The 23,278-nt window shown below is 35.9% G+C and overlaps 1 protein-coding gene across 1 annotated transcript in view; it reads left to right on the top strand.

The window, feature by feature from the left end:
• Positions 1–5,012: 5,012 nt before the first annotated feature.
• LOC116509121 (potassium channel subfamily T member 2-like) overlaps positions 5,013–23,278 on the top strand; it is a 63,000-nt gene continuing 44,734 nt past the window's right edge. The window contains 5 exon segments of the mRNA XM_032218093.1: positions 5,013–5,074; positions 6,272–6,437; positions 7,464–7,547; positions 9,312–9,406; positions 21,131–21,311. Coding sequence (XP_032073984.1) covers positions 7,542–7,547; positions 9,312–9,406; positions 21,131–21,311 — 282 coding nt within the window. The 5' untranslated portion in view covers positions 5,013–5,074; positions 6,272–6,437; positions 7,464–7,541.

Below are 23,278 nucleotides of genomic sequence, written 5' to 3'. Positions count from 1 at the left end.
TTGTCAACTGTCAAACACGTGTGCCCAAATATCATCACTTGGTAGCAGAAAATAGACGCAGTCCAATCTCACCTGCCAGATGAATAAAGGGACATTTTTTCTAACAGAAGCAGCACAATTTGCCAAGCAGGAATTATGTTCATCTCATCATTCAGCTTTCTCCATGTGTTTATCCTGTTTGCAACTGCCTATAATCTTACTGAACTAAAGGCTGCCAGACTTTCAGAGGGAAAAAGCTGTTTACTACTCAGGAACTTTCATTAGAAGTTAGCAACATCTGTCTCAGTAGAGCAGACTTAATCTTTGGCCTTGATCCTCCTGTATACTTACTTACTATTGAAGACCATTTGGCTCACTTTCAAGGTACTTGGACTTCTTTGTGATTATGTTGGTTGTTCACAGGTTTATAGGTTTTATACTGAGTTCACCAGAACACCCTGATTTCCAGAGTTACGTCAGACGGCTTCCTCTCTCTATGGAGAGCATTCATCAGAAATAGTGTTAAAAAGCAAGGTCAAATTGTATTGAACATTTGCCATCAAAAATATTTTTAAAATGCTCTTAGATCAGTACGGTATTCATTACTTCCATTCTCTCACATAAATGACACTTTGGCTAATAAGTCAATGAGACCCTTCCTTCTCACAGTTCTGATTATAATTAATAGCAGCAATGACAAATGCTACTGTTGCTACAGCTCCATATATTGCAGGTATAATTAAGATTCCCTTCCCAACAAGAATAAGAGCCCATGTAATAACTCATGCATGACAGCTACAATTTCAGATGCTCACTTGTCTCACCTTCGAATATATTCTAGTGGGCACAGTGTTGCTATTCTATTTTTTTCAGAAAATTCTGTTCCTCCTTGATTCTACCTAGTGTCAAGGAGTTTCACTAGAGTTAATTCTTTTCACAACTTCTTTACAATCAGTGTTTTCACACGAGGATGGGGCGTTCAGAGCCATTTTCATCTGAGCTATTTGGTACAGGCACCAGCTTCTCATAACGTGGAAGATATACTATAAGATTCTGAAGGTTGTCCTGATGGCCCCATTCATCAGGTAATAACATAATTCAATCTGGTACAGAGTTGGAAGGGACCTTTAAGGTCTTCTAGTCAATCCCCTTGAAGCAGTAGAACTTATAACATTCCAGACAAATGGCTGTCAGATTTCTTCACCTCCAGTGATGGAGCATCCACAACTTCTGAAGGCAACTTCTGTTCCACTGATGAATTGTTCCCACTGTCAGGTAATTTCTCCTCAGTTCAGGCTGATAGGTTTTCTATCCATGACTTCTTGTCTTGCCTTCAGGTGCTTTGGAGAATTTGCCTCTCCTTTGTGGCAGCCTCTTAACTGTCGGAAGATTGCTATCATGTCACCCCTGGACCTTCTCTCTTCATTAGATTAGCCACTTCCAGTTTCTTCAACCATTATTTTGTGCAATATATAAATAGAGGTCCAGAAGATAAAAGATGGCTTCCAGGTTCACATAATAAACGTAATGAACATAATAGACAAACAGAATAAATAAATATAATAAATGTCATATATCAGTATAAATATGTATTTAGGCAACATGTAAACAAACAATAGCACACAAAGAATGGCCACAGCTTCAACAGCCATCCTTCAAGGTATTACCCTCCCTGGCTCATGATGATAAGCCTTTGACTTTGTTTCCCAAGCGCTGCCTTAGGTTTGATCTTAACTGCACGCCGAGATAAAAAAAAATTATTGCATGCTATTGTGGAGCTATTGGAGATAGTTGAGATGGATGTGTGACTGCTGTTTTTATGCAACTTTTATATCCTGAAAGTAATATTTAGTTAACTGTAGAACTAATTACAAAAGATGCACTGATGATATGTGGTAATAAAATTCAGAGAACACCAAGAACTGCACAATTACAAAAGAGCTTCAATCTGGATGGTATCTAAACCATTTCGGTGCATCACATGCCACAGTGGCCAACCAGATGCCTCAGTGGGGTTCAAAGCAGGAGGGGGAATTTACAACACTTGCGCTGTTGTTCTCTTGCTACTGATATTTGGAGGCTCCAAACCTATGTAATAGTGCATAATCAATAAACTTTGCAGATCTATTCTCTATGAACCAATCAGTATTGAAACAAACCAAGCTAGTGGCCATCCTCCTGTTTTGTAACATGGAACTCCTCAAATTAATTCTGGGCTGTGTGGAAAAATGTGGTTGCTTGTGGTTGCTGTATTAAATTTAAAACTTTAAGCAGTTTCATTGAGTAATCTGTGTCCTGATTTTTGAGAAAATCTCCCTGTCCATTTTCTGCATATCGTGCTTAATTTTTACATTTAGCGTACATTGAACTGTATTTTCCATTTGGTTGCCCACTCATCCAGTTTAAATTTCATTTCTGTAGCTCTTCACACTTTCATTATCATTAACTTGAATAGTCTAGAATCATCTGCAAATTTAGGCAGCTCAGAGTGCTTAGCCGAAGTCATGATAATTTATGAATAAATTAAAAGCTCCAATCTCAGCAGAGAGCTCTGTGGCACTTCTTATTTCCTTCCATTGAGAAAATTGCTCCTCTACCCCCACATTTCACTTTGGTGTTTTTCCCCCCACTCAGTTAGCAATCTATAAAGAGCAGCGCCTCTTATCCCTCGACCACCAAGATTTTGTCAGAAGCTTTTTCAGAATCCAACTGTACAGTGTTAATCGTATCATCTCCTTCATTTGCCTTTTGTCACTTGTAAAGAACTTTAGAAGGTAGACTTACTGTTGCATCGTCAGAACTAATTTTACTTCAGGGCTTGTTTCTTTGTCTGCTAATTATTTTTTCCTATGATTACATTTTTTACCACTTAGATGTATTAGTGCATTTTGTGCAGTTTGTGGAATTGTACAATGCTGCTTAATGGCCCTTCAAGAGGAACTGGGAAGAAATTGTTCTCTCTCCCTCTACCCGTCCTCCTTATCTATACTATTTACTTAAATCTGTATTTCTATATTGACTTGATATATTTACTATTCTTTTTCCCCCTAGAGTTTCTTTTCTTTGCCCCCCTTTCTTTGTCACAGTTGTGAGATGAATGGCAATATAAATTGTTATAACAATAGAATAAATATAAATGCTGCCAATTTGTGAATTAATAACATTAATTCTAGACTGTCTCTATGCCTGAGCACATTTGGAATGGAAAAGCACTTCCTATCAGCATGTAGACATGTTGTTTTTCCCTGAGAGGAAGGTAGAAGCACTGCTAGAGTCCCTTCTCCTTGTAAGGTTAAAGGAAATTCTTCAAGCCTTCACATCTTTTCTAACACAGGAAGGTAGGAGTCCAGGAAGAGCCCTGCTTTACAATGTAGATTGTAGAGCATCCTCTTGATTGCATAGTAATAGTAGTCTCTAGGGCTGACATGACTTCTTATTTTTAAATCTATTGGTTTGGGAACACATTGTCCATAAAAAACTGCATACACAATTGCTGTAAGATTTTATCACCCTCTAAATAATTAACAGTGAAGTTGAGATGCTTAGAATTGAGTGGCTTAATGGTGAAGACACTGGCCTCCCCCTTGGAGGGTTGAGAGTTCAATCCTAGATAGCAGCAGGTGTTTCCCTCCTAGAACACAAGAAAAAATATCTGCTGTGGACTCCATGTGGCTTCGGGAAGGGCATCCAGCCAGTAAATGCTCCGCTCCATCCAGTTGCTCAGACTCTACCCCAAATTACGGGATTATGGGAATTGAGACGCTTAGAATACTGAAGACTTTGTCATCAAAATGAAGCATGAAAATTGCAGCATCTAATTCACTTCAGCTAGAATAGTGTTACTTATTTGGAGCCATTTCAACATGTTTGCGATCTTGCTAATGTTTCTATACCTTCACAACTTGTAATATCTGTGCTGAATCTTGATTATGCTTTCGTTCCGAGTTCTGGTCATTCATTAACTTGGGATGTCAGTTTAAAATTAGGGTTGCTCACGCTGATCTTTTATTTAGAATTCCATACTCAGTAATGACATGTTTCTGCAAATGCCAGTTCTTAGAAGATTGGGTAGCTAAGCAGTTATTTTAAGCCATTTGTTTGGTTAATACCAGTTTTGAAAATAATGGGGCTGTGCTAGTTTGAAGTGATGTAGTAAAATTCTTTTTTAACATACTGTATTTTGAGATGTGCAAAAAGTCAAATTTATTGGGGAATAAAGGTATCAGCTTGGATAATATCTCTTGGCATTTATAATGATTCTGTAAATATAAGCCACTGAGGAATGCTACTCTGCAACTGCTATTAATTTCAGTATAATATATGTAAAACCTGAACAAATTCCAAAAAAGTGAATGGATTCTGTGAAGCATTAGTATATTGGCAAATGATCCAAGTAGTGGATGAAACACAATTCTATCAATTCTGTATATGACATAAATGCTCTGTAATGCTGCCTTCAGTTCATGTTAATTATTGTCTGTTGTATAAAAATGAGGAAAGGTTTCTGAATATTGGACATGGGTGTCAAATAGCAGTGGGAAGCTATAATGTTTATATACTGGGTTTCTGGCATGCCAGAGGAGGTATTGAGTTGGTCAGTATTGGAAAAAGACTACAGAAATAAATCCCATTCTGGACAAATTCATTCTTAATTGGTATGGCAAGACCCTTTTCTGTTCCCTGGCTTATTGTATGGATCAATACTTTGTCTTTACAAATTAGCTGTTGCTGAATGATTAATGTCTACAATGCTGGGAAAAATAGATAATATTTAAGTATATATTGGCCAATTTCAAGAAAAAATATAATATATAAAGCGCTGTTGTTTTGGATAGACAAAATGCAAAGGCATTTATCTTCTGAATTATACAAAAAGGCACAGATTAAGAAATGGAAGGATTTTGAAAATTTAAAGATTACATTCAGTGCTTGTTGTTCACATAGTTTTTATTTATTCTGAATCCTATACATATTTTTTCTATGCTTGCTTAGTCCTCAGAAATTGCTGAATTTTTCATGCATGTTATCCCTCTAGGTATCAGTGGCTTTAATAAGTCTGTTGGAAACTACACTACTGAGCTATCTCAGTTACAAAGTAAGTACTTATTATTATATTCTCTCAGAGCCAAATTACATCATGATCCAGTCTTTTGCAGGGTGATATTCTAGGCATAGCAGTGTATTTAGTCTTCAAGTATAATATTTAGATAATAGCAGAATTTTCTATTTTTAAAACCTAGCAATTAAATAAATATACATTCTGATAAATAAATCTCTCTCTCTCTCTCTCCAACTACCATGCACTTTAAATCTTTTTTATTAATTTCTAAATATTTATTCAGAAACTAATATTTTATTAGTTGTTTTGCTTTGTTATGCACAACCCAGAGTCACTTGTGAGATGGGTGGCTATATAAATTGGACAAAGAGAGAGAGAGAGAGAGAGAGAGAGAGAGAGAGAGAGAGAGAGAGAGAGAGAGAGAGAGAGGGAGAGAGAGAGAGAGAGAAAGAAAGATAGATTTTAGTTGATAGCACATTTTTTCAAGCAAGATTTTTTCTGCCAGATACTGTGACATACTATTTTTTGAGATGCGGCATCTTAATATCAGGAAAAAGAATGCAGAAACTGTATAATTCCGTTGCGTGCACTTATTAGAAATTAAAATATATTGTTGCTGTATTGATCACATTTGACTTGTAAATGTAATTGAATATTTATTACTCTGAATGAAATCTGTGTTATGTTTTTTGTAGTAAGGTTTCTCTATATTCTTTTAACTATTAGGAAGCATTTTATACTTCTAATAATGACAGTGATAAAAAATGGGAAATTTAGGAAAAGCTTCAATTATCTACGCTTCTTATATTCAAATTGAATAAATATTCTTCAGATTTATTTATTTTGTTAGTACTGTACAACTAACTGAAAGAGTGATTTGGTATACATTCCTGGGCCATTTTTGAGAGCGACATAATCATCTATAAACTGGTTATCTACATACATACATGAAGTATATACATGAAATATACAGGTACAGATGCACACATACACAGACATACAGTACATATGAAAACTCATGCCTGTACATGTAGCTATTAGGAAATAGAGCTCTCTGGAGACTATTCAGCTGAGCTGCACAGAAGACAGAGCTGGTTAGCTTACATCTAGTCAAACATGACATTGCTCCGGCTCCTTCTTCTAAAAAGGATTTGCTATGTACAGCTCTATTTTGCCTAGTAAGAAATTTGAATGTTTCTCAGTGAACTATATATACGTCCTGTATGCTGCCAGGTATCACCTATGATGAATTATGGTTTTACTACGGGGAAAAATCATTGCTGGCTGTTAGTGCTGCATTTTATTTTACCTTGATTTTTAAAAGGGAAACATATGGGAACAAGTGGTACGCATTCCTTTTCTGCTGGAAATCATCAATGCTATTCCTTTCATCATTACGGTAAGTTTCTATCTATGACTTTTATGGGAGAGGAGAGGGAACAGCGACCTGAAGACTGGAAAATTATATTCATGAAATGAAGCAAGGTTTTCTGTGAATATATGGAAAAATTATGAGGTCCATTCAATTTTAATGCTCAGCACAAATTCCTTGATTTGATTTTTTTTTTCTTTTAATATGGACAGATGACTTGTGATCTCTAGTTCACAGGAAACCCCGTTCATTTTCCCCATAGTGATAGTATTTATCAGTTATATAGTAGAGATTGAAAGAACTCTTTGTATAAGAATTTGAGAAGGGAAGCAGCTCCATTGGGAATAAGATTGGTTGATTCTGATTGCAAGTAATGGCAACAGAAAATACATTTTTTCATCAATTCCGTTGCACTAATCCCACTGAATGCAGATTGTGCCTTTCAAGTCATTTTATAATCTATCATATATGATCCCTGAAGAATGACAAGATTCCTTGTGTTACATGTTAGTTGCAGATGATTCTGTTTGATGGATATCAGAATTCAAAATTATGCTCTTGTAAAATGATATATACTGTTCATTTTATGCAACATCCACCATCAAAAGTGCCTTATGGAATCTTTTTTAATCATCCCCTCCACACTCATACATACACCAGTCTATAAGGCCTTGATCCTACCTCAAGCAGTACACAGTACACTTAAACGTAGGGAGGCACAAATTGTAGTCATTAACCCATGGTTAATTCAGTTCTATCTATTTTGGTTTAGATGTAAACTTCACTTCAGAAGTAAGTTTCTGGAGATTATATTGGGACAATAATTTTAATCAAAAGTAAGGATTGGGATTGAAAAGAATGGCTCAAATATCAAAATTGTTCCTACTTGGGTGAATTGTGTTCTGTTATAGTTTTGCCAGCTCTACTGTTATCAAGTCAAAAAACACAGATATATGGGACTTAAGTATTTTAGATGTATTTTTTCTGTATTTAGATGCAATTACAGTGAATGAATGGAGCACATATGTCATATGTTGTGTTCTTTTTTCTTAGATTTTCTGTCCTTCATTGAAGAATTTATTTATCCCAGTGTTTTTAAATTGTTGGCTTGCTAAACATGCTTTGGAGAATATGATTGTAAGTATGACAAAGTAGTTAAGATTTGTTTGAAGGGAAATACATATAGTGATATATCTAGTGTAGGAGTTCAAATGTCTTATTTATTTTCATAATAAAACTATTGGTCCAGCATTAATTCCTTTGATTCCTTTTTTTGTTTTTGTTTTTGTTTTCTAGCCTCCACCTGAGTATCTTTTCATGTCCCAACTTAATAAATACTCATTATTTTTGGCTATTATACTATGCTGCTAGGCAGAAAGCGGGGGGGGGGGGGGAATAAATATAGGGAAATTGCCAAATAACTATATTTATTTATGCTTGGTGTGCTTGGCTTAGAGGCCTGCATTAATTTTGAAAAGATTATTTCAAAAGTTCTTATTAAAAAGCAAAAAGGTCCTTCATTTTTCATTTTTCATTTTATTTATTTTTATCAAGCAAGTATTGGATAGATATAAATATAAACGTGGTTATGAATACATGAAATGGATACAGAGTCAGGTAGCGCATTCCAGGCATTGACCACTCGGTTGCTGAAGTCGTACTTTCTGCAGTCGAGTTTGGAGCCTTGAGTTTGGATACGTTGTGTGTCCTAGTGTGATTGAAGGTCTAAGGTAGTCATTGACAGGCAGGACATTGTAGCAGATAATTTTACGCTTAGGCCAGACCGAAGGCGGCACAGTTCTAAGCTGTCTAAGCCCAACGTTTCAAGTCTGGTGGCACCAGGGATTCTCTGTTGCGAGCAGAGGAGTGGAGGGCATTTCAGTACTGTTGGAATCTAGGCAAATATGATTATAAACATTAGCTTCTGTTCAAAAATTTTCATTTAAATTCAGATTTTATTGAACAGCCCCATTAATGTTTTAAGTTTGATTTCCATCTGCTAAAGAGAAATAACAGTAATTATTACTTGCTTTACAGATTTTTGGTAATCTGGTCATTGTTAGCCATACAGAGGCTACATACTACAGGTAGTTCTTGACTTATGAGCACATTTAGAACCAGAATATCCATTGCTAAGCAAGGGGGTTGGTAAGTGAGTCACAGCTGTTTGCCACAATTGTTAAGTGAATTATTGTAGTTGTTAAATGAATTGTGTGGTCATTAAGTGAATCCAGTTTCCTGTTGAGTTTGCTTTTCAGAAAACATCTGGGAAGGTTACAAATGGTGTTAACTTTACCCTGGAATCTGCAACTGTCATAAAAACATGCCAATTGGGGATGTTGTGATAGTCGTAAGTGTGGGGACTGGTTATAAGTAACTTTTCAGTGACATTGAAGCTTTGAATGTTTGCAAAAAAAATGTTTGTAAATCAAGGACTACCTGTAGTTGGCTTATTGTAATTTGTTCTATAAATTTTGCCTTCGGCCCCAGAAGATACAAAATATGCAGAATTCTGTGTTCTTTTTCCTGTCATAAAAATATTGTAAAATTGAAGCGAAATTACCCACTGTTTCTCATTCTGAATCTAAAGTCTTCTTATTTACTTCTTAAGCCATAAGTAGCTGAAATTACAATGTAATTTTAAGGAATTATGGTTTCATATATGGTTAGTTGATGTTTATGGACCCGTTTTCTGATATTCTGTATGAAAGGGCACCCTGTGATTTAGTGGTAATGTTAGCTTTGATGACACCTCATTTCAGAAAACCCAACTAACTGTTTCATTATTTAACTGAACTGCCTTTTTCATTTTAAAAAATTGCATATTTCTTGGCTGCTGCCTCACATTTTATTTAATGAGCTGGTTTCATAATTTTGTTGTTGGTTGGACTTTTCAAATAGAATGATCTTCATAGAGCCATCCAGCGCACACAGTCTGCAATGTTTAATCAAGTTCTGATTTTAATATCTACATTGCTGTGTCTTATCTTTACATGGTAAGTTCCATGTAGTTTATTATTACTGTTTTATTCCAAGCCAAAGTTCTAATGTTGTCTTGTTTAGGAAAATAAATAATGACAGAGGAAAGAATACTAAAATATATATGTAAATAATCTCCATTATGTGAAAATATTACAATCCATTTACATACTCCTTTAATTAAGTGGGAGATAAAACCTCTGTCCCCTTTGTTTATATTGCTGTTATATTGCTGTATGTCTTCCCAAGGAATTGGTCCAGAGGGGGAAACTGTTCCTGGGGGGAAACTTTTCTTTATACAACGCTAGCATTGGGATGCAGGCAAATATTACAAATCACATCAGGAAAGGATTTAAAGAAACCTGACGAATATGGTTATTAAATTTGTTTTCCCCCCAATATTTTTATACTTGTTTTTTGTTATGATTACATAATTCCTGAAATCAAATTTGAACTTTAAAATGAACTTCTTAATTGCTTTCTCTTCAAACTTTATAAAACACTGAAGTCACACCATTTTGCATTGCTAATGTTTGCTACCTTTGATCTTTATAGAATAATTGCTAAAGAATGGTAGCAATATTACAAGCGATGCCTTCTTTTCTCCCCAAGTCTTCTCCCTTTCTTGAGTTACGGGAAATAAAAATATTTGACAGCAACCCATCACTGATAAGGAGCCCAGTGCTGCTTGCCAGGGAACATTGCGTTCAGAGTGAAGGCTGTGTTTTGTAAGTGACAGGAAAAGATGAAGAAAAAAGGCAAGTTGACCTACACCAATTATTGCTGCCTTCTGCATCTGCAGACACCAGCATATTATGTCTCATTTTATTCTGGTCTTGTTCTGGCCCTTGTAGAGTGAGGGAAAAATAAACTAAATACTGACAAAAATACCAATGACAGACTTGTTAGGGAAGGAAATAAAGCAATTATCTATCATAATAATTGAAATCACATTCAGGCTGGTTTAAAACTGTCCTCTGTTGATTTCTCTTTTGTTTATATTGCTGTTCCTTTGAATCTTTTAATTACTGCATTTATATTTTTAAAGGGCTACTAGTAAATATGAATATTTTAGATGATGCCTTACATATACCGATCGTTATACTCTGCCAGGCAACTGTATACACATTTTTGTAAGAGCTTGTAATACTCTTAGCTGTCCTGCTTCAGGCCTTAATATATGGGCAGCCCCGGATTCTTGCTTCGTGCCATGAACCTCTGCCGAACCCACAACGGAGAGGCAGAGGCCTCTCAAAGGACCAGTTGCCATGTGGTTGGGCAGGCGCTGTACAGTGTCAGATGCGCTGCAGTGTCCCAGTTTATAGTCTGGTCACAATCTCATCACCTTCACAAAAACAGAGGGAGACGCTCTGTGTCAAGACCGAGTCTTCTCACCTCCCGAGTACTTTATCTTCACTCCTTTTCTATCCAACTCTCAATGAGGACGTAGAAAGCTTTCACAGTCTGATACTTTTTCGATATGAGCTTGTTTGTTTGAAAATTGGTTGCAAAAATCAGCTTAATCAAAGTGGGTTTCATGTGGAAGTAAATTCATGCGGTTTAATAATGTCAATTTTGCACGTGTATCTGGATCAGGGCCCCCTCTCCACCAACACCTCACCCTCCCTCCTTTTCTCATCTGATGCTTTATTACTTTATTATATAACAATGACAAAAATGCATAGTCAGCTTGGTAAAACAGGCCATTTTGAATGAAGGGCCAACTATTTCCCCCTCAAGTTAACTGCAATTGCAAATTACTCAACTAACAAATTGGTATTTCTTCACTATTTTCTTTATTTTATCCCCATTCTATGAGTTTCTAAATAGGGTCAGACCGTAATGGCACATAGTAAGCTGGGCCCACAGACGCAATTTGGTCTGATGGTTAAGGCACGAGCCTAGAAACGAGCAGCCTGTGACTTCCAGCGCTTCCTTAAGCATGAAAACATGACAGTTGGTCTGTCTCAGCCCACAACGTCAGGTTCAGATAACAATCCAGTGGGTCAATTCCTGTCACAGCCAATGGATTTATATTTGATCCCCCACTAAAAGCAGACCCTGCATTTGTAGGAAAACGTTAGGGGAAAAGAAAATAGTAAACTGGGCCCAGAATGACGAACTGGGTAGAAAAACAGCAACAACAACAAAAAAGACACAAGACCGAGTGTGGTTTAGAGGTTAGGGTAGGTCCAAGCCAATTTCAGTGATGGGAACTGAAGCTAATTTTGATTTGATTAAGTTTATTTTAACCACAGACCTGAGGTCATAGTGACAGCAACAGTTAGGGCCAGCGTACCTGCGAGACCGCCTACTGCCACATACCTCCCAGCGGCTGGTAAGATCCCACAGGGTGGGCCTCCTTCAGATGCCGTCAGCCAGACAATGTCGGCTGGTGGGCCCCCGGAGGAGAGCCTTCTCTGTGGCTGCTCCGACCCTTTGGAACCAGCTACCCCCGGAGATCCGGACCTCACCCACCCTCGTGGCCTTCAGGAAAGCCGTTAAGACCTGGCTGTTCCGGCAGGCCTGGGGCTGTTGACCTCAGTGTTGAGGTCCAGCCCCGATTAGAACGAATGCATGTGTTGTGTTTTAAATTGTCTTTTCTTATTTTTTTTCTATTTTTTTTTTCTTCTCTTCCTTTTTTGTAAGCCGCCCGGAGTCCTTCGGGATTGGGTGGCATATACATTTTAATAATAAATAAAAATAAATAAATAAACAGTTTCCCAAGATGTTTGGAACCACCCCTATTTTTAGAAATGACCATTCTGATTGCTTATAGAATTTATAAAATTTGTTAATTTGATCAATAAATGAAAATTGTAACTATACAAAGTAAATTTAACAACATATCCCACTTATTATTTTCATAGATTAAGAAAATTGTATTAGTGGTAATTATGACCTCATGTCTGTAACAGCTTAGCTATTATTGATTTATTTACCCCATTCTGCTGCTTTGGTCCACATCTGAGATACAATTTAAAATTTTATGAGATGGAATATTGGAGCTGATTGATCATTTCTCAATTATGATTCAAATTATATAGCATTCTGGGTTATTCTGTGATAGTATATATCATTTGAGAAATTCTGACTTGTATTTTTTCACTCCCTTATGCCTCATAATATGTACTAAGAGAAAGACAAGCTTTATATGGCAGAACTGAGGGTTTGTCCTTTATCCATTATACCAATAGTTTTATTTTCTGTGCTTTTAAACATGTATATTCTCCAATATATTTAAGAAAGATTAATATAATGATTTTTCAAAAAGAAGATCTGGGCTTTAAAATGTTACCTGTTTTATAACAGGAATGGGATTTTATTTTACTGACAGAAAATTAATCTCACTGTCTATCAACGTTTTGATTTCTTTAACTATATGAGCACTCTTGCTTAACAATTTGCCTTGTTTCTATTGGTGTATTTATCACAGGTTTTGAATAAAGTAGTTCTTGTTTTGGATGTCATTAAATTGTTTGAAGTCTCTTCCTTCTGGTATAAATTACTCAAAATAATTCATTTATAACCATGTCTTATTTTGGATAATTTCACAGAGGAGTTGTACCATTTATATAATATACAATTTTTCACAGAGTTCTTAATGCAATTATTTCAGAAACTATCCATGAATTTTCTACTCAGTTACTTTTAGGAGAATTGCTGCTGGCTTTCTTATCGATCCAGCCTTGTGAAACAACATTTTTATGAACTTCTGGTCATTTGAGAGAAATAATTTTCCAAAATGTGTGCCTGGACTGGGATTTGGCAAGTTGGGCACAGACAGTAGGTTCTGTTTTGCACATCTACTGAAGTGTCAAGCATAAAAACCATAATGTACAGCAGTAAAGTTATTCGTTTTTTCCTCCCCTAGAATCCACGATGAGTGCCAGTTTATCAGAGTGACACTGGCTAAGGCATCAGGCTAGAAAGCAGGAGACTGTACTGGGTATGAGGCCATCTGGGTGACCCTGGGCCAGTCTCTCTCAGCCCTAGGAAGGAGGCAAACCACTTTCACAAAACTTTGCAAAGAAAACTTCAGGGACTAGTCCAGGCAATCACCAGGCATCAAAAACTGATTCAAACACATACATGCATGTATGTGCGCACACACACACACAAGCCCACACTGAAGTAAGAAAATGCTATAGGCAATGCTAGAATTCAGCATATTTTTAAATATTGTATTAGGAAGAATTAATATATGTCATATGTTAATCACGGGCAAGACAAATGGATTTAGCAAGAAATTTTTAATATTTATGTACCATACAACATAATTCAACAGATAAATATTGTGACATTTTCCAAGTATTGCTGTGTAACAAATGCAAGTGCTTAGCTTAATGGCAAATAATCTATCTTGCAAGTTTAAAGTTCTAAACAAGGCTGATAAAGTCTTTGGTAGATGGACCTTAATGGCTCACAATATAACAGCTTTTATATTTCTGTTTAGCTTAGAAACAAATTCAGTAAGTGGAGGCCCAGCTTTTTGGATAGACTGTAAAATTCAGTATTAGGAATTTACGTTTTATGCTTTGCAGATCACAGTTGCAAAAGCAGTTTGCAGTGAGCCACAGTATGTCCTTCCCACGAATGATGACCTGTCACTTTCCAAAGTGTGGGAACAGTTTATGTTAGCCTGTAAAGAAAGTGTTGCCATGAATGCTGCATTGTGACTTTTTTATTTCATATAATTACATGTTAAAGAGCAAAGCCTGACAAATCAATCATATATTTACACATAGCTCATTGAGTCTTTCCTAAGGGCTGCATTCTGACTTCAATTATGTATAGAAGACTTTACATAAGACAAAATTATGATTTTGTGTGTCATCCTCTTGGCATTTACCTTTGCATTTATACGTTTATATGAATTCCATGGATTGATGGCAGAGTTGACCGAAATTGCCTCCTCTTCATGTGAATGGTAGAGGACATAATTTGTAAATTCTAAATCAAGAGATTTAAGGTAGGGAAGGGTCACTTCTACGTCATAAATTTGCCTAAAGGAAAAACAAAATTTCTACTACAGGCCTTATCAATGAAGAAATTGGACATAGTATTGGATTAAATTTCTTGCCAATTAAATTAGCAGAAAGCAGATTAGTGTTAATACCTTGGGGTGTGATTCTGAAAATAGGACCAGGCCAGAGATGTGCAGTCAGGTGAGGCAGGGGAGGCAGAGCATCACCACTCCCATCATGAAAAGGAAAAAAAAAGGGAAAGGAAAAAGGAAAGAGCTGAGGTCAGGCTGAGCTAGTTGCTGCCTCAACGTGGATGACTCTGTTTAACTGTTTAAAAAAGCTTCTAAAAAAGAGCCCTCTACTATGAGGCAGGAGAACAGTGTGCCTCATCTAGTCTGACTTTAGGCATTTTATGATTACTCGAGCAGAGTTAAGCAAGGGTTAAAAGCCTAAACATTCCTGACGTAGGTGAGGCATGTCGTTCTCCTGCCTCATAGTAGAGGGTGCTTGTTTGGGGGGGGGGGCTTCTTCAGAGGACCCGAGGCAAGAGCAGAGTTGAAATCCTCTCTGAAACAGCTGGAAAAGGTACGTGGTATCAATTAGATAATTAATATCCTCCCCATAAAACCAACATTTTGTTAAAAGAAGGATCAAAGGCATTTTTTAAAAAAAAAACTGATAAACCTTCCTGATTAAATAAAAGGGCCCAAAATATGCACAGCCAATCCCAGGATTCTGTAACATAATTCCATGCTCATTGCAATAAGTGCATATATTCTGAATAATTGATCTTGCTTTCTAGATTATGACCTGCCAGTGTGACATGATGTAGTTGAACAATTTTGTTGTTTCAATCCAGCTGTATAAACTGCAGCTATACTTGCAGAAGGAAAGCTGCTTATATCTAAAAGTAGCACATAATCAATAATTCATCTTAAAAATAATAGCAAATACTATTATTTTGTATTCTTGCTCTTAGTGCTTACTACTACTGACAGCACAAGACAGATGTATTATGCTTTCAAGAATCATTGGCTACACAATCACATAAAGTGCAATATTATAACAGTTTTCACTCTAAATTGCATACAGAATCCAATTTATGTCTCTGATTTTTCAAGTGAAGCAGCAGGAAAGGCAGGCAGAAATCTCTCCTCTGGAGCATACAAGGGAAAAGACGCAAGAAAATGCATGCAGGAAGATACCAGCTAATTTTGATGGTTATACCCCTCCCTCTTTTGGACAAATGTACATTGAAATAAAAATAGTACCAGAAAGGAACATCATTGTGTTCAAAAACTGTAGTGTACATTTTATAGACTCAGAATGCCTGAATTTAGGTGTTTATAGCAGTGCTTTCCCTTGTTGTCCCTGGGTTGCAAATTATTAAATCCATCAATTGATTGGTTGATTATGTGTCATCAAGTCAACCACGTTATGAACTTTTAGCAACTCATAAATAATAGCAATAGCACTTAGACTTTTGCATTGCTCCATAGTGCTTTACAGCAGGCTCTGAGCAGCTTACAATCTCAGCATATTGCCCCCAACAGGCTGGGTCCTCATTTTACCGACCTTGGAAGGATGGAAAGCTGAGACAATCTCGAGCCTGTTAGGATTGAACTCCTGGCTGCAGGCAGAGTTAGTCTGCAATACTGCATTTTAACCACTGTGCCATCCTGCAGTGATGATCTGCCCTTAACCTGGTCTTTCTCACGTCTTCCAATAGTCTGCCCATCACCACTGTTAACACCATTTTGCCACTGGGGATTTTTTTTCCTAAACACTAACAGTGTTTTAATATTCTCATTGGTTTTGTAAACCATAGGTCTTCCTAAATATTTCAGATTAGGAATACAATTATTTGGGAATTTGGGGGCAATTCATACAAATTCCCCCATGGAATTCGAAGATGATTAAATTATTCCCACCAGCCTCAAGGTAATAAAGCTGTTTTATTTTTAAATTTTACTAGAGGTTTATTTCCTCCGTCTGCAATATTTCTTCATATTACACATGTCATGGCATGTAGGAAAGCAGCACATTCTGCTGCAAAGCATCATATAACTGCCACATTAATCTAAGTATCTGTTTTGGCAGACAAAGAGAAACAAGAGGTGGCAGTAGGGGGTGTATAAAAACTAGAATCACCTGAAGATACAAGTGGGACAACTATGGCTTACTCAAATACCAATACGTTAAGTCATGTCACATGAAATGGTTTCATGAGAAATATTTTTTTGTTAATTATTGTTTTTGACATTCACTGTAGTTCTTAAAATTTGTTGTGAGCCGCCCAGAGTCCCTAGGGAGTGGGCGGCATACAAATTCCATGAAAGTTTGAAAGTTTGAAAGTTATGCTTCTGGCCCATTCATAGTGTGCCATGTAATTTGTATTTTGGAATTTTCCTTATTAACCATTAGCTTACCTCCTTTTATGCTGTAGTTGTTACTCTGTAGTTTTTTGCCTCTTCTTGGGAATTGCATTCCAAAAAGCTTTAATATTCCTTTGTCATGCTTGTGTTGTTTTCCTAATTTATTAAAGCATTAATTTCACAATTCTAAAGGGGGAAAAACAGGATGAGAAGAAAAAGATGGAAAAAGAAAACAAACATTAAAGCATTAGATTTATTTAAAATAATAATAATATAAATTTAAAATATAAATTTTAAAAAAATAATATAAATCTGTCTATTGAAATAGCTTTCATTAGTTTAAAATGTTAGATAAGTATTACAATAAATCAAAATTGAAATCAGGTGATTATATCATAAACAACCAAGATCCAAGTAATAACAAAGTAGCAGCCTGATTCTTTCAAATTTTTCCCCTGAGAAGAGATAAAAGCTAATAGGGCTAGAAAAATAGTGAATAGTCACTGTGAAGATTGCCAGAAATGTCCTTTACCTTCTACCATTTCCCCCGAATTGTAAGATTTGAGCCCTTTTAGAATCTCATGAATGTTTGTAGAATGCCACGAATATTCTCATCAGAACATCTTGCATTGCGCATTGGGCTGTAGAACATTCCACAATATTATGTCTTCCCATAATTTTAGACATTTCAGACTAGGAGCGCTGACCATGGAGAACTGAAGAAGATGAAAGAGAAATTTCTATACATTTTGCATCTGACTGTAACGTTTCATGTATCTTTTTAGCTTTGAGATCTTCCATGAATAGTTTTATCTTGGAAGTACATCATTTTTAAAAATAAGCGCTATTGTTAGGTAAGAGGCTACGAATAACTGCAGCTGTAAGGAAATTGCTCCCCAAGTCCTATAATGAAGGTGAACATGGCAGTCATTTTGAAGTTGCCACTGAGCAACTTCACCATTCTGAAATGAACAAATAGCACTTTAGTCAACTCCTGTTCAGGAACTGATCTTCAATGGACTTTTGAAGGGGAAAAAAGAAAAGAATTCCACAATGAAAGGCCAGCACAGAAAGCTGCATTTCTTACATCTAATGAGAGCCAAGTAAAGAGCTTTTCTCCATCAGCTGTTCGGAAAAGCCTGGCTCACATGCCTCCCAATACCTCCATCCAACCCCAATTCCACGGTTAACATTACAGAGAGGAAGCCATTTTTTTTGGGGGGGGGCTACCATTACAATTTAGGACAGTTGTTCTAAACACCAGGAAAGTTGCTGTTGTGCCATGATTTCTCCAACTTGTGGTTAAATTTTAACCTTCTATTCGGGAAATAAATGCTTGGAATGGTTTTTGTTTGTTCTTTTGGGATAAACATGAAGTGCATTTTTTTCACGGGGAAGTGCTAATGATTAAAAAACAGCAAACAATGACTCAATATTCTAAAGTTCAGACAGTACATAAGTGGGACTAATTTTAGGCATTAGGGTTATTCCTTTTTTTTCCCCATCCAGTGCACAGTTCACTGCAGCTTATAATTTTGCCCTTCATTAAGACACAAAGTTTCTTTTCAAAATGTAGATGTTCAAGCAAATTAAGGGGCTGCAAGGTGTTTTTCATGTCTTTTTAGTAAAATATTAGCCATTATTGCACAGGCAGATTCAGATGAAACTAAGGAAAGCAGGGAGAGATTGGGCCTGCAGAACCTTTTAATGGATAGTAATAAGAAAAGACCACATTTTATTGATAAAGCTGTTCAAAGGGTTTGATACTCACAAACCACGGATTTGCTCTTTGCACCCCGGTTGCTATCCACATCCTCTCCTCTTTGCTAGGATTTTCTATTTATTTATTTTTTGTGGTTTTTGCAGCTCTTTTTATTATACTGATATATCTATGCTGGTATATGCCAGTGCACCCTTAGGCAGCTCCCTTAACTTCCTCCCTCTGACTTGTTTAGTGATTGGTTGTAGCATCATAGTTGGCATTTGACGACTGGCCGATCTCTCTTCCCATAGCAGCCATGGCACTTAAAATGCATTTTGTTTTCTCCACTGGCAAAAACAGTTGAGGATATCTTGTAATAGGCATTATTGCTATTTTGTCCTGCTTTCCTTACTTATTTAAAAACTGCTTATACAATGTTTGATTCTTGTAAAAACATTATTTTTAAAGGCAACTCTAAATAAATCCATATTACTAATTCCAGAATCTGGAAATATTGTGCTAATAAATTTTACAAATAAATAAATAAAAATAGGTAGTACTCAACTTACAACAGTTCATTTAGTGACCATTCAAAGTTATAAGATGACTGAAAAAAGTGACTTATGACCATTTTTCACACTATAACAGCATCGCCCAGGTCACATGATCCAAATTCAGGTGCTGGGCTATTGACCGATATTTATGACAGTTGATGTGTCCTTTGATCACGTTACCACCTTTTGTGACCTTCTGTTGAGCAAATTCAATGGGAAAGTCAGACTCACTTAACAACCATGTTACTAACTTAACACTGCAGTGATTCACTTAACAATTGTGGCAAAAAAGATTGTAAAATGGGCAAAACCACTTAACAAATGTCTCGCTTAGCAACATAAATGTTGGTCTCAATTGTCATAAGTCAGGGACTATCTGCAAATAAGTTATAGATTTACCCCCATTACTTTAGGAGTAAAGAAGATTTAGGATCCTTGAAAATACCCAATTCCAGGCTTATCTATTTCAGAGCCACCATTCACCGAGGAGTTAAAAATGAATCTTTCCCTTCTATGACTCTTCTTACACATCCTCTTGCACAAAGTGTCAGAGTTTATTAAAGGAAAACAATTTTAATTATCTATGAAAAGCTGCTCTTTTCAGTAGTGAGAAATCCCAAGCAAGTTTCCATGCCACAGAGTTCGACATGCTGCATAGGACCATTTGGGAAATGATCAAGTGGAACATACCCGCTTGTTTTCCCCCACATATGACTGCCTTTGTTATTATAGTGTCAAAAATTTCAATTCCCTTAAGAACTCTCCAAGGGGATTCTAAGTCTGCTCAAGAGAGTTCTTTGAACAGCGCGATCTGTGCATTCAATCATCAGTCTGTAAACTTCCTGGCTTCAGAGCTCTTTCAGAATATTACTTCCTTTGGGGATTTCACTATGGTTGGTTTTTTTTCATTTCAAGTAGTTGAAGCCCAATTTTTTAACCTTACCACTTTTTTCCTTAAGTATAATTCTAAAACACATGCACACATATGGAGTATATCACTTTTGTTGCCAGCAGTTTAGACATTAATGGCTGTGTTGTATTATTTTGAGCGGACAGCACATTTACACTGTTATACAAACAGTTATACAATTATTCAAACTGTATACTCACTACATTGTAGCCAAGTGTCCTTTATTCAGTGTTGTCACATAAAAAGATATACTTAAATATTTACAAAATGTGAGGGGTTGTACTTCTGTGATATATTCTGTGTGTGTCTGTGTGTGTGCATATAACATACATACATACATACATACATACATACATACATACATACATACATTGTTGAGTAACTGCAGAGGAATATTGTTGAGGTAACTTGCACTGAAGATATCCAAGCTTGTTTTATGTACAGAATCACTTCATTAAATTGTGCAGCATAGTATAACTACATATTCAAGCTTTTTTAGGTTTTATTATCAGGTTTAGATTTTCATTAAATTGACTGTAGATAAGGATGGGATGGAATTATATATTCATGCTTGCATATGCTAACATGGTGTCTCTAAATATTGTTCAAAAGTATGTAGTAATTGAGGCTATCTAGGGTTGACTCAGCCTTCCATCCTTCCGAGGTGGGTAAAATGAGGACCCAGATTGTTGTTGGGGGCGATATGCTGACTCTCTGTAAACCGATTAGAGAGGGCTGAAAGCCCTATGAAGCGGTATATAAGTCTAACTGCTACTGCTATTGCTATTAATGCTGTAAAATCTCAGTTCAGCTGTCTTCTGCCTGCTGCTATGATAGCTATTATAGGCCCTATAATAGGAAAGACTATAATTTTAACATTCTTTCCAGAAAAGTAACTTTATGATCATTAAGTGACCATAATGACTATTTAAGAAACACATAGCTTTCATATGATCTCAAGTTGCTCAGTGTTTCAAATGAAAAAGTGCATTTTTTTCTCTTGTTACATTCAGTTAATTGGGTCTCATATATATGTCAGTGTTTGAGATCAGTGATAACATGGGTTCATTAATTTTGAAATATGCAGACTTCGGTGAAATATAAAACAGTACTTTGATTTTTTCTTTTACATTAACACAAATGTGTATATGAAATAATTAATCCCTTGACCAAAGAGAATTGTAATGTATCTAATTACAGATGTTTCTTTTTTTTAATCCATTTTTTCTATAGTATTTGTGGAATACAACATCTGGAACGAGCAGGAAACAAGCTGACTCTCTTTGACTCCCTCTATTTCTGCATAGTGACGTTTTCCACTGTAGGATTTGGGGATGTTACTCCCAAGATCTGGCCTTCCAAATTGCTGGTTGTAATTATGATCTGTGTTGCCCTTGTAGTATTACCAATACAGGTAAAAATATTATTATATTTATAAAAAGACAGAATAATAGCATTTTAATTTTGAACTTTTTTACACTTGCATTTTACATCATTTCAAAATCTTCATTTACATATAAAATAATTTCTTTGTTCTCTAGCATTAGTATACCATTTAGTATAGTATAGTATCGTATCGTATCGTAAAGATAAAGGTTCCCTTTGCACATATGTGCTAGTCATTCCCGACTCGAGTTCAGTGCTCATCTCTGTTTCAAAGCCGAAGAGCCAGCGCTGTCCAAAGATGTCTCTGTGGTCATGTGGCCGGCATGTTTAAATGCTGAAGGCAAATGGAATGCTGTTAACTTCCCACCAAAAGTGGTTCTTATTTTTCTACTTGCATTTTTACTTGCTTTCGAACTGCTAGGTTGGCAGATGCTGGGACAAATAACGGGAGTATAGTAATGGTATAATATAATATGGCATAGCATAGCATAGCATAGTATAACTTGAACATTGGGCGCCAAACTTGAACATTCGGCACTATCTAACAACATGAAATTCAATGATGAAAAAAGTCCTGTTTAAGCAATGGGTTGGACTAGAATATCTCCAAAGTCCCTTCCAACTCTGTTATTCTATTATTCTATTCTATTCTATTAATGTGAACATGTGGGATTAAGAGGATTAATAACTTTGCTTTAGGATTAAATTGTAAACTGTACTTATATTCATAGTATATAATTGTACTTATATTCAAATAACAAATTGGGAAAAAGCATGTTCTTCCCTACTTTAGCTCATTTAATAAATATTAATTCCTTACACCAGCCTTTAATATTATCCACTTTCTACATTATCCACTGTCCTTTTTAAGTTTCTCCATCTATGTTATCTGTAGTAAACATTCTACTAAGCTACAGTGGTTCATCTACATATGCTCTGCTTTTCTAGAAATGAATAACAGTTGTTCTATTTCTCTTGTCAAAAACAGCTTCCTTAGTCAGTGATAAATTAATTTTCAAATTCATATTGTTCCTTGCAAACTTTAACAGAAATCATTCATGTTCTCATCATCAATATCACATAATCTCCATGCAAAATTACATACATGCTGATAATATTAGATAGTTTGGGTAAATGAAATGTTTGAAAGAAAACAACAGGCTCCAAGAGTATCAAGGGCCCCTTGTTTCAACCCTGAGCTACAAATATTTCCCTCTGTCGGTACATATATCTTCACTTCTAATTGCATTTCTTATAATGTAATTCATAAATGCACTAAAGAAAGAAATATTACATATCCTTGTCATGCTGTATATATAAAATTGAACCCTTCACTTAAAAAACATAAAATAAATTTACCCATATTCATAAATACTTAAATAATTTGCTGAAGAGCAGAATTGTCTTCCATACTCTGCCTAGAAGAAAACTATACTTCAGGATCAGAATTCTGCTAAACTACTAACATTCCAAAACATTGATTAAAAATTCTGTCAAAATTCTTCAGCCTTTTCTATGCCTTAATCATTGCTTAGTCATTTTGAATACATTGTTCAAAACTATTTTTTTTCCTATGCACTAGACATTTTATCATTACACCAAATCCTTTTTCATTTCTATTTCCATATCTCCATCTATTTTTGTGTTGTTTAGTAATTTAATTCTCTTGGGTCTGTTTCATGCAGCTTCCTGAACGTCTTGCATCTGTCTTCCATTCAGATGGCTCACCATCTAATGATCATCTATAGCTGTGATGTTCTTTTTGGGGAAAAAAACAATAACTTTTTTTACTTTGATTTATTAATAACCAAAGAAGAATTATGACAATACAAGCCACAATTTCTTTTTAGGGGTAGACTTCTCAGACTAAATCTTGACTCTCTCATTAACAAAGGAGCTAAGTCAAAATGAGCGCACATACAAATTTACCGCTTAAATTAATAAATTACAGCTAAAATCTTTACAGAAGAACCAAGGAAGCCAACATACCGCTGC

The sequence above is a fragment of the Thamnophis elegans genome, chromosome 5, assembly GCF_009769535.1.
Source record: "Thamnophis elegans isolate rThaEle1 chromosome 5, rThaEle1.pri, whole genome shotgun sequence".
Classification (NCBI taxonomy): domain Eukaryota; kingdom Metazoa; phylum Chordata; class Lepidosauria; order Squamata; family Colubridae; genus Thamnophis; species Thamnophis elegans.
Note: the sequence above shows the minus strand (reverse complement) of the source record. Positions and strands in the feature narration are given on the sequence as shown.